Here is a 13,147-nt window from a genome sequence, read left to right as displayed (position 1 = left end):
ATGTGGGGGCGTATTAGAACGAGCCGTTTTTGGTAGGTGTGGTTAACTCTTAACTTTTATAAAGAATATCTCTTTGGTTTTGAGACTTTAGTGTTTGCAACTTTACAGATCTTCTTTATGCACCAAGAGCTTGTAACACTCCAAAGAGAAAGGAAAAATTGAAATCGCATCATATGACCCCTTTAAATGCTAAAACTGAATACATTTAAATGAACAAACTTGACGTTGCATTTGCAACCATGTGAAAACAGGGGGTGCTGCAGCCCCCTCAGCACTACTTCCCACGTCCCTGGATGAGGTAGGAATTGTGCGCTGCTGCCCTCTTGTGAATGGACAAAAGTCAAGCTTTAAAACGAATTTTACAATTTCACTTTAAAAAACAAAAAAGGAAAAAAAAATCTTAAATCTAGATGTTAAAAATGTAAATGGGAAATTCCAGGAGAAGATTTTTAGTCCTTGTCAGGGATTCTTACTAGTGAAATATTGTGTGATGTGTGTAAATGCAAACCACAGCAACTTCATGATACCCAAAACTGTTTTGAAGTGTGAAAGGAACTGATCGAACGACTTTGAAAATCATGTAGTGTATACTTAGCATTGGTTTGATGCAGCGTGCGTGGTGCCTCATTAAATAGACTCATTAAATAGACTCTTTTTTAATGTTTTGAGATAGCACCAAAGTGTTCAGGAAGAGATAAACAAGTCTTTGGCCTATAGTGTTATTTTAACAAAATCCTCAATACAACCCTTAGGTGTGATTAAACATAAAACATGATTAAACAAACAAACATTAAATGAATGAATGAATGAATGAATGTAATATGTAAAATGTAATTTAATTTCTGTAGAATTATTATAATTTAATGCCTTTATTGTCATATAATAATTTTTAAATAGTTTATGTTGAATTATTTTATTTTTAATAAATTACATTTTCTGCTTTTTAATAATATAGTATTTTAAATTTGTGACCTATATTTGTTCTCCTGGTAAAGTTTTTCATGTACGCTTATTATATTGCATTCTTAAGAGGCTTGTTTTGTGTGTCTCCCACACACACACACACACACACACACAAAACACTTATTGACTTGGTTGTTTTATTTTCTATTTTATTTTTCAATGCCTGATCATTTGGAGCATTCTGAGAAATGCATTTATTAATTTATTATTTATCTTAAACCATTTCACTTTTTTAATATTTTTTAAAAAAAAGTATGGTATTTTAACAAGACAATACATAATGATACTTTCAGTGAAGAATAAGAGATTACAGATTATCTAAATTTAAACCCACCCAGAATCCTTCCACACACACAATAAATTAAAAATAATAATAATAATAATAAATAAATATAAAACCATGAGAGAGAAAAAAGAAAATAAAAAGGGGACTAAATAATAATAATAATAATAATAATAATAATAATAATAATAATAAATAAGCAAATAATTAAAGATTAATAAAAATAGATAAAAATAATAAATACTAATAATAGATAATAATCAATTTTATCTCTAATAGTATCGATCTTAGAAGTAAAGTAGTTCATAAAGTCATTACTGCTGTGCTGTTGGGAAATGTCAACACCTGTTGATGCTTTATTTTTCGTTAATTAAGCCACTGTATTGAATAAATACTTGGGGTTATGTTTATTTCTTCTAAAAGAGAGACGAAAAGTAATCAGATCTAGCTGTTTTTAATGTTTTTCTGTAGGATAGGTTACTTTCCTGCCAAGCAATACGAAATACCTCTAGTTTTGTTTTCCTCCAGCTGCACTCCATTTTCCGGGCTGCTCTCTTTAGTGCTCATTATACCACGGTGTCAGACTGTTTTCCTTAATCTTCCTTAAGCGTAAAGGAGCAATAGAAGTTAACTATTGTGTATTAGAGCTAAGAACAGAAGGGGATCTTTCATGGGGTCTAAAAAACAGATCAAACAGATATTGATGGGGTCTCAAAAAAGGTTTCAGGTCTTATGAAAAGATTTGAGGGATCCTGAAAGCGAGAAACTTAACTTTTCGAGTTTTATAAAGCAAAAGATTTTTCGGATCCACATATCATGTGATGGAGGGATGATGTGTTTCTCATCTAGCTAAAACAGTGGTATAGGTGATAACTGGGCAAGATCAGACAGTCAAGTCAGGTCTTGGGATAATACCAAAAAGAGCAGTCAAGGGGTTGGGGCCCAAGTCTATATTAAGAGCATTATTAAGTGTATCAAAGACATTGGACCAAAAGTCTGTCAGTCGAGGGCAACCATTTTGCATTTTTGACCATAAAGCATATTATTCCAGTGCCCTTTGCAAGGGACTGTGAGGACCACATGTTGGAAACCACTGCTTTACATACTCAGCATGGACATAATACTTTTGAGCTACTCTGCCTATTGATTTTCTGCATATTATAATAATTTCTCATAATTAGTTTTGCAGCTGTATTAGTAGTAATAATAGTAGTAGAAGCAGTAATACTTCTGTTAATAACATGACTTGTCATGTGATGCCAAAATGACGGCACCCATGAGGGGGAGACAAAACAGCTTTTTCTAGACTGAATGTGTAGACTGGAGAGTTCATTTCTTGCGGATGCTCATCATTTAAATCTATATCTTAACCTATATCTGAATGCTGTATTTAAGTACAGAACATAATGTTTTTCTAATATGCATATTGTTCTCCGTTGACACATCAAGCTGAAAATATGAATAAACAAACTGAATCACGTATTGGATTTTGGCAGAGAAAATCATGATGGGATTGAGCATGCGAAGGACCCTATATGTGGAGTTTGTGAAACATCATCCAGACAATTAATACAGTACCATATTCGATTCTGCTTTAAAACTTACTAGTAGGTGTTGTGGCAATTTTTGAGTTTCAAAAAAGGTACTATATACAAAAGTCTTTTGAGAATATATTTTTTGCAAGAAATGGTCAAACTGTCATACAGTCATTCAAAGTCAGCTGCAGATTGTGACAACCGGAAAATATATCTATCTCATTCAATCATACTGCATATTCAACAAATGTGTTCATAACTATGTCCCCAAAGATGCATTTCTAAGTATTTAATGCAAATCATCTTCTCAGAAACTAGGATGTAAGGTCTCTAAAATAGCATTTCTTATCTCACACTTATCTTGCACCTTTGACCTATGGACTGCTTTTAGTACATCAAAACAACTCAAGTATACTGATGAGGAAAAGAAAAAATAAAACTTGCTCCACAGTAGGATAAAACTGGAGGTAGAAATGAGCTAGACCTTTATTGTCAATTTAATTCAATCGTCACTCATCCTATATAAAATTGTAATTAAATATCCAGTAGATGGCGCGTGTGTACACTAAAACCAAATTCAAAGCAGATTTATGTCGGCTTTATACTATTTCTAAGTTCACTCTGAATAAGTTTAGGAAATTGAGTTTAGAAGAACATTTAAGGGGAAAAAATAACCCCGAGTCATGTTGAATAAATAAAGTTCTACCGAGTCGTTTATTATCTATACAGACTCCAGACAGACATTCTCATTTTGACTTTTTGTTATTCGCGTATCACGTTGCATAGGCCTATTTAATAGAAGGAAGAACATATTCTGCATATTACCATGTTTGTTATTTAGGAATACTTGAAAGTGATAGACCTACTATAAAATATGAATACTTTATGCAGTTTCTTTCACTCTTCAACTTAGCAGCATTCTTTGGCGCTCTGCACTAATTTTAGGGACCGGACTTTCATATGGAATGCAATATTTAGGCAAAACTTGAGACCCCAACCGTACCAAAAACTGCAATTTTTCATAACTACGCTGTAGACTAAAGGTGGATAATGAGGTATTTTTCAATGCTTTGACTACGGGGTTTGTGACTTGCAAATCATGACAACGTCTTGTCTAAAAACCATTTCTCCAATATATTAGTAATACAATGTATTTATAAAAGACAACGCCTTATCTACAACCCATCTAGTTTGAGCCATTTGACAATCATGATAGTGTGCAGAAGCGTGAACGCCCCCACCTCTCTCACGCGCTCGCTTCTAGTGAAAATGGGTTTTTAGCACACCTCTGACGTCATCTGGTCAGCATATTGCCTCTAATCAGAAGGTTGAAGGTTGGCTTGAAACATTAATCGGTGTTGGACATCGGCGCGTGCTCAGGGGATGGTGATTGTGTTGTCATGGTTTCAGTCATGATGTCGCCAGGTTTGATACAGCATCTTTCCGTGTGTCTTCATCCGCAGTAAAAGCGCACTTGGGGATGGAGAAAGCGATAGCCTAAAGGAGCGCAATTACTGCACACGGGGAGAAATTACACCAGCTGGGCTTCAGTGTTCCTCTCTTCGCGCACCTGTGTTTTTTTTTTTAAAGGGACGTACCGTTTATCATGTCTGCGAAGGAAAGACTAAAAGGCAAGATGACCAAAGACAGCGTTACCTTGCTGCCCTGCTTTTATTTCGTGGAGGTAAGTGAGTGTAGCACACACTGAGAGAGCTATTCATATTTGTATCATGTCTAATTAATAGAAGAGAGTTGATGGTGGTCTTCATTCACGCGATGGTCACGTCCAAAATCAAAGCAATCAAGCGGATTGGAACCATAGTCAGTGTTCATTCTGCATGACTGCTCGTTAACTTAGGCATACTGTATGCAGTTCTGGTCGTGAGAAGGTAAAATGCTTTACACTTGTTGTTGTATATTATGTTAATGTTAAGGGGGTATGCGTGATATGTGAAGGGAAATACATAAACATTGTGTTCTGGCTTTTGCGCAACAAATTTTGGCTTGCTTTTTGATGTCTGCCATTCAAAAACACTCTTTCCCTGATTGCATTGGCACAGGCAACATGGCCTTAGTAGAGTAGCCTATTAGTTCAAAGTCTAAGTGAAGAAGATCATCCACATTGGACTGGAGACCTTATGAAAATTTGTCTTAAAATAAGATATAAACAATGCTGTCTCTCATAGAATTAAGAGGGCAATATTAATGTATTGGGGTTGGAATATGGACAGTTAATATATGAAGGCTAATCTGACATGGCCTAGATATCACAGACAAATGAGTGCTGATCACTGGTGTCATGGAGATAATGGTGGCAGTCTTTGATCTGTCTTGTTTACTTGTCAAGCTGCAGTGCTGAATTTAATGTTTCTTGAATATCAAAGAATATTAAACCATTCTGTTGTATGTATTAAAAACCATGGTCATGAACTATGGACTATTAAACCATTCTGTTGTATGTATTAAAAACCATGGTCATGAACTATGGACTATTAAACCATTCTGTTGTATGTATTAAAAACCATGGTCATGAACTATAGACTATTGGCTTTCTATTCGGTTTAAACAATTCATCTTAGAGAATGAGGGCATGATGAATTACTACAAGATATTTTTCTAACAAGACTTGTGAGTGCCTCATTGTAAAAATGCAATGACTTCACATTTTACTTTATGTAATTAGTAGTGAGAAAGATTTCATGATACATACATGTTCTCATCCAGATATCAAATGTAAGGTCCTCTAAATAACTTACCTGGAATAGACTCTGTATTTTCAAATCAGACAGAATCAAAGCTCATTGGCTGCACTGAAATTAATATCATGTTCCCAGGTGTGACCTGGTTGCCTTCTATAGAGTAGCCTTGCTGCAGAGACCTTGTTTCTATCCTAAGATGAGAATGAATTAAAAACTGAGTAATTTAATATGCTTCGCTTCACTAATTTTGCCTAATTAACTTCCCTGTTTCGCTAATGTTTCAGTTTACTAAATGAACTACAAGATGGCCGAGAAGTTTAATTTGTGCTCTCATGAAAAAAAAAAAATATTTTGACACAATATGCTGGCAGATCAATTTAGGTTGTAAGTTATTATTCCACACTGCTGTCTGGCCAATACATTCCTATTTTATAAAAAAAAAAATATAGGGAAAAAATATTTAAATATCAAATTGCTTCTTGTTCAGTTGTTCAGCCATGTTTAGCAAAGTAATTAATTAAAAATTCACAATATAATTTTCATTTGAGCTTTAGCTACAGATGATATAAAAATACAGATAAACTTTATGTTTAGCCGATAACTAATAAATAGCAAATATTCAAATCTTATACTATTTTATATAAATAGCGCTTTATTTTAAGGTGTCCTTGTTACATGTTACATGTACTTACTATTATAGTATCAATGAATTATGCATAATTACATGCAAGTAACCCTAAGCCAAACCCTAATCCTAACCCTAATCATATAGTAAGTACATGTAGTTAATTAATATTACTCAGTACTTAAATGTATAATTATACTGTAACAAGGACACCTTAAAATAAAGTGTAACCAAATACATTAAAAATAAAGCTCTAAACTAAAGTAAACTGTTTTAAGTGCTATAAGTCAAGTTAGCCATCAAAACAGAATGTTCAGTATGTTTTTAAAGACTAAGTGAGTGTTAGACAGCAAAGATAATCAGCAAAGATAGGCAAAATGAGCATGAACAGTTAAATGTTCAATATCAGACAATATATTATTGACCGATGATTAACAAAAACAGCCGATAACTGATAAAATTGTAATATTTTTGTTTAAAGAAGAGGTAAATTGTGGCATTATTGTCAGAAAGCATTATGCAAGTTTTGATGGCTTACATTAAAGGGTAGCCTATATATTGCAATGTAAGCTGTGTTTGTGTTGTAATAACTTAAAATATAAATGAGAAATATTTAAAGTTAAAGACATCTTCAGTTGCAATTCACTGCTAAACATCTGCAAATATACAGTCAAACTACGGAATTAATTTGTTTGCTAGAGAATTATGGGTGGACCATAGACAATAACTGATATTCATAGGATTCACTGGATCCAATTGGTCCAGTGCAAATGTCATAGAGGTTATTAGTATTTGTGCTGTAAGATGCAGCATCACTAGGAGTTTAAACCACAGGGGCTTTTTCTGCAGATGTCCTCCCATTTTTAGAAGGGGCTTGATTACAGTAATTAAACCCCCTACCCCCACCTTTGATCTTCATGCTGTCCGCTCAAGTTTCGTAATTATTCAGTACGATGGCATATTTCCACTTTGCATAGCACAACGCAATATATTTCCTCCTAGGAGCTGCAGCAGCAAAGACATCTCCAGCTGATCCTTGTTCATTGAGATACTATGGGGTGAACCGTGTCAATGACAACAGTAATTCTAGGATATCTAAAGACGTTCCATGCATATTCACCTGAGAATAACCTTGATTCTCCCGTAATCACACATCTTCTGTCTAACCTTAGCGTGAACCTAGTACCGTTGACGAGTGTGAAAAGCCTCAGGGGATGTAACTCCAGTATAGTTTCATCCAAACCCTCATTATATGTATCGGTGTTCTCATACCAACATAATGCTGATTGTAGCAGTTAGCTTGACAAGCACTAATACACAGCCATTGTCATTTAGGTTTTTAGAAGCAAGGATCTCCCAATGTATTTTCTGCTTCAGCACCAAGAGCGGTTTTTTTTTTAGGAGACAAAATTTGGGGTATTATGAACAAATATTATGAAATATGATTTAAAAGGCTAACAGCGGATCGGGGGTGTGTTCCCCAAAAGCATTGTTAGCCAACGATAAGACATGGACTTAAATAGATCATTCTCTTGGGTACAGCAAGCAATCCTAACATGCAGAACATTCTTTACTGTCCATTCCATTTGAATATATATACACTCTTAAACATTAAAGGGGTCCTATTATGCTCTTTTACAAAGTCTTGATTTTGTTTTGGAGGTGTACTAGAACATGCTCTCATGCTTGGTGGTTCGAAAAACGCATTATTTTTCACATAATTTACATTATTACAATACCTTTCTCCCCAGTCTGGCACAAACGGCTCGATTAGTTCCGGGTTTGATGAAGGCCCGCCTTCCAAAAAACGAAATGCATTGTGATTGGTTAGCTGTCCCAGTGCATTGTGATTGGCGAACAGCTTAGTGTTTCTGTACTGCGGTTCATTATCGCAGGCGATTTGATCTGCGATAATGAACGTGATATTGCCTAATTGTCAGTGAACTACGGCTCTGTGTAGTAAATGCCGCTCCATCTGAAAGCAGGTGATGGAGATTTACTACTAATCACGGAACCGGCTTTACTGACGAGATGCGCATGACAATCGCATGCGATTAATTGCACAGCCCTATGGCATATATATGCAGGAGGCACTGTTGGAGTGGTAGAGATCGAGGTTTCCCTGGTAACGGCTGTACACAAAGCAGCTCTCCGCTCACAAACGCTGCTTTATCAGACATTACATGCATTATGAAATGAAAATGACATCCAGTTTTCTGAAGACAGTCCGTTTCTTTCAGAAATACAGTGATATGAAAACACCCACACCGGGTTTCGATTTTTAAACATGCAGTGCTCATGTCTATTCAACGAAGTCAAAGCCTTTTGGAAAATCTATTTGTGGCGGTCAGTTTTGATATTGTGGTGGGCGCCACAAATAAATCAATGTATGAGAATCACTGTAGTCTCATAATTGAAGTGTAAATTCTGCAGATTACATCATTGTCCACTCCAGTATTGTACTGTCAGCAATTTATTATAAAAACGTTTTCATAATTGTAACATACACATTTACATACATAATTATACTTCAGGTGCATGTGTAATAACTGCGAAAACTTGACGCTACAGCAGCACTTCTTCATCGTCGTCGTCTTGTCTGATGCACTCAACCCACGACCTCGCCCCTCCCCACCCCCCAACCATTCGAATTTCCATAAGCAGGAATTATTTTAATGATATTCTAATGGGACGCTTTGTGACATCACAAAACCCGGAAAACAACGCACTAGTCCAAACGAGCCGTTCATTGTAGTTCTTGGAAAGGGATTTTTTAAAAACAAAATATCTCCCTTTGGAGTGGACTTTGAGATTTGTAACTTTGTAGATCGTTTTTATGCCCAAACATACACACTTCACACTGACTAAAATTCAAAAAGTGAAAAAGCATAATAGGACCCCTTTAAGCAAAATAACTGGAATCTATTGTTCCATAAAGAACCTTTAACATCCATGGAATCTTTGCATTCCTCAAAAGGTACTTTATGGTGTAAAAAGTTCTTCAAATTATTGAAATGTTCTTCACACTAAAGTTCACACCACCAGTGACACGCAGCAACAACATGATTCCACACATTTTCAATGGAGAGCTGGTGACTTCCTGCGACATGAGCACCAGTGACCAATGCAGAATGTACCATTGAGTGAGTCATGTGACAAAGTTAAGAAAGCAGCGAATTTCCTGAGCAACAACCACTAGGAGTGAAGACTATGTCTCTAGTGCAGGAAAGACAGGACAGAGTTCTGCAGCGATTTCACTGTTTTATATGGTTTTACTGTAACCACATACATGGATATAAGAAAATGTGTGGAAAAGAAACTCATCAGTCTTAGTGAGTTTGACTGATACATTGATAGTTTGTGTTGTTAGCTATATGATGCAGTGAGCAGTTTAGCACTTTTGCCGTTCATATTTACAGTTTCCCCTGCATAATGTTAAATATTAGGGACTAGAAAATTGATTATTTGTCAAATTCGAATGATGTTTTAGTCATTTTTAGCAGTACAAGTTTAATTAGTTGATTGATCGATCATTAATCTGGTTAATGATTTAATACACTGAGCAGTACTGTAGTTTACATAACAGCACTCTTCAACAGCAGAATGCTACGTTTAATTCTCTTAAGGCTAATTAGAATAATCATTAATGCTTTTAAGTCAAAATAGAATGGTGTCTGTGTTTTTCTGCAATATATTTCATTTGTGATTGCATTTTCTTAAGATGGCCAGACGTGCAGTCTAACAATAATATTAGAGCGGCAGCATAGGAACGCCCACGAGCATCTTCACAGTACAGAGACTAGCGACATACATACATACATACATATATGTCTCAGTCTAAAAATTTTAATATGTCAACAATCAGTGCCATTTTTGAACAGTGTACTTGTGCACAAATGTGTAAGTCAAGCATAAAGTAATGCAAAATTATGTTCATTACAGCAGTATCAAAAGATCTCAAATCGATTAATTAGTGTAAATTATTTTTTCACATGCATGTGATGTCATTAATGTCTGTATTGTTGAACCAACGTAGCTCAAAAGATGGAGGTATGGCCATCTTATTATGGTTTCAGGAAAACGAATGTGACTAATTGGTTAGTTTCTCCAATGATGCATCATACTATAGTAGTTAATAGTCACATCGTTGTACGGGAAATACATGCAGATGAGCTCAATCCTAAACGTGAAATAGTGGCAAAATACAGATGAGAAGTCACATGATCAGATACAGTACCTCCATTGCAATATAATAAGCTGATTACCTTGTCAATGGAATAATTGGCACCTATCATGTTTGCAAATTAGCCTGGATGAGTCAAACTAGTAAACTATGGGACAGTGCACCATTTGCCTAATAAAATTTGCATAATTTCATTGTTGTTTTCAACACATTTTGCATACTTAGTAAACAAGACCCATCTAATATATTATATTCCTTCTGTTTTATCTCTACAGCTCCCAATTCTGGTGTCCTCTGTGGTCAGCTTATACTTCCTGGAGCTGACAGATATTTTTAAGCCAGTGCGTTCAGGCTACAGCTGCAATGACCGCAGTCTCAGCATGCCTTACATTGAGCCCACAAAGGAGGTCATCCCCTTCCTCATGCTCTTCAGTCTGGCTTTCGCCGGGCCAGCGGTGACGGTAAACGCCAGATTGACAATCATGTTTAGTCTAGAGTCTAGAGCAGTGGTTTTCAATCCTGGTTCTGGGGGCCCACTGCTCTGCACATTTTGAATGTCTACCTTATCTGACACACTCAGTTTAGTACATGGATATCTCTCCTAACGAGCTGATGATCTGAATCAGTTGTGATAAATTAGGGAGACTCACAAAATGTGCAGCGCGGTGGTTCCCCAGGACCAGAATTGAAAACCACTGGTCTAGAGGGCACTCTTACTTATTCATGCAGGCCTAATGTTTGATCTCAGTTTAGAGGGGCAAGAATTAATATTACAGTGAATAATAATTAATCTATATTTGATGGTGTGCCTCCAATTTCTTTGTAGTCACCTGAAGTTGCAAATTGTTGCTAGCTTTGCACACACATTCATAGTTCATGTTAAAGACAAGAAATCACTTGATGGCTTTAGCTTTGTCTCAGCTATGAACCATGATTTGCTGTTTGCTGGTCAATTACAGGCAGTATTAGAGGGACATTCTCATTCTCGCATCTGAAAATCTGTGCAGGATGAGTCAGTTATATTTTTGCTTACATTTACAATACTTACTTACTTGCAATACTTACTTCCAAAGCAACTTAAAAACATAGAACGAAAGCAAATTTGTCAAACTAAATCACCTTAAGTATGGGTTTCTCTGCTTTCACCTCAGCTAAATTGTTGTTAGCATTTCTATTTGTGTTCTCTATCTCCATTTTTATTTATTTATTTTTTTTATTTTTTTTTTTTTTATATTTTTTTTTTGCTTGTCTCTTGCATGTTTTCTTCTTCCCAAACTGTCAGTGAAATTTTGTCTGCCACCCACCCAGCATGCAATTCGAACATCAGTTGGGCGACAAGGCACTAAGCCTCTACAGGCATGTTGTGAGTCTATTATCAAGACCCTAGGTGTTGAAATCATGAGTCTAATAGATTGCCGTCAATTGCATTTTACCATCTGTATACATGTTGAGGTTTACAAGATTGTCATTGCAAAGGCAGCTAGATGGAAAAATCTTCAAGAACCTATTGTCACATTTCCTCGGGGGTTTCAAAAGCTGGAAGTTTGGAAGTGTTTCAGATTCGTGGCTTTTGAGAGTCATATTTTAACTGCACTACTGTTCAAAAGTTTTAATAATAAATTAATCCTTTTATTCCACAACAATGCATTAAAATTGTTCAAAAGCGATAATAAAGACATTCACTTGCTGTTCTTTTGAGCTTTATATTCATCAAAGAATCCTGAAAACATACTGTATGTGTCAGAGTTTCTGCAAAAATATTAAGCAGAACAACTGTTTTCAACATTGATCATAATTTCAAATAAGAAAAACAAAGTTGGCACACCACAGCTCCAAAAGTATAAAATATTTATTTATGTTCTCACCACAGGTGACGTTTCGAGCCTAAAAAGCTAAAAAAAAACAGCAGAACTTTTAGGCTCGAAACGTCACCTGTGGTGAGACCATAAATAAATATTGTCTACTTATGGAGCTGTGGTGTGCCAACTTTGATTTTCTTGTTTTAAATTGTTCTTGTGGCTGAGCACCCACATTGAGCTTTTGGCCTGTCAGATGTGCGCACTTTGATTGCAATCTTTGTGCAACATTGATAATAAGAAATTCTCTTCATTCTCTGCTAATGTCTCCACTGCTAAAAGGACATACTATCACAACAAAATTAACAATTTGCCTAACTCTCGCATGCTCTTTAAAACATTTTCCTCCCTCCTTTGTCCTCCTCCTCCCCCTCCTTCATCAACTCTAACAGCTGACGACTTTGCCACATTCTTCATTAATAAAATTACAAACCTCAGTGCAGTCAAACCAAAAATTATTCAGAGACCAGATATAATTTTTTATATTTTTTTACTATTTTTTAACTGTCAAACACATCTTACCCGCAAACATACACTCGTTTTCATCCTTCTCTCCACTCTCTGAGGCAGAAGTCTCTAAACTCATCCTTTCCAATCATCCTACTAGTTGTCCGCTTGATCCTATTCCATCTCATCTCCTTCAAGCCATTTCTCCTGCCATTGTACCTGCACTCACTCACATCGTTAAAGGATTAGTTCACTTTCAAATTAAAATTTCCTGGTAATTTACTCAACCCCATGTCATCCAAGATGTTTATGTCTTTCTTTCTTCAGTCGAAAAGAAATTAAGGTTTTTGATGAAAACATTCCAGGATAATTCTCCTTATAGTGGACTTCAACGGCTACCAAACGGTTGAAGGTCAAAATTACAGTTTCATTGCAGCTTCAAAGGGCTTTAAATGATACCAGACGATGAATAAGGGTCTTATCTAGCGAAACGATCGGTCATTTTCTAAAAAGTTAATTTTTTAAAAGTATATGCTTTATAAACAAAAATGCGCGC

At 35.7% G+C, this 13,147-nt stretch overlaps 1 protein-coding gene across 1 annotated transcript in view; it reads left to right on the top strand.

Annotated features, from left to right (window-relative positions):
- The first annotated feature begins 4,034 nt into the window (after positions 1 to 4,034).
- Positions 4,035 to 13,147, top strand: part of plppr4a (phospholipid phosphatase related 4a) — a 21,403-nt gene continuing 12,290 nt past the window's right edge. The window contains exons 1-2 of the mRNA XM_016531110.1: positions 4,035 to 4,465; positions 10,564 to 10,749. Coding sequence (XP_016386596.1) covers positions 4,388 to 4,465; positions 10,564 to 10,749 — 264 coding nt within the window. The 5' untranslated portion in view covers positions 4,035 to 4,387. The remainder of the gene's footprint in view (positions 4,466 to 10,563; positions 10,750 to 13,147) is intronic.

This window comes from Sinocyclocheilus rhinocerous, unplaced genomic scaffold, assembly GCF_001515625.1.
Source record: "Sinocyclocheilus rhinocerous isolate Xijiao unplaced genomic scaffold, SAMN03320098_v1.1 scaffold541, whole genome shotgun sequence".
Taxonomy (NCBI): Eukaryota; Metazoa; Chordata; class Actinopteri; order Cypriniformes; family Cyprinidae; genus Sinocyclocheilus; species Sinocyclocheilus rhinocerous.
The sequence above is the reverse complement of the archived record's forward strand: the minus strand, read 5'-3'. Positions and strand labels throughout refer to the sequence as shown.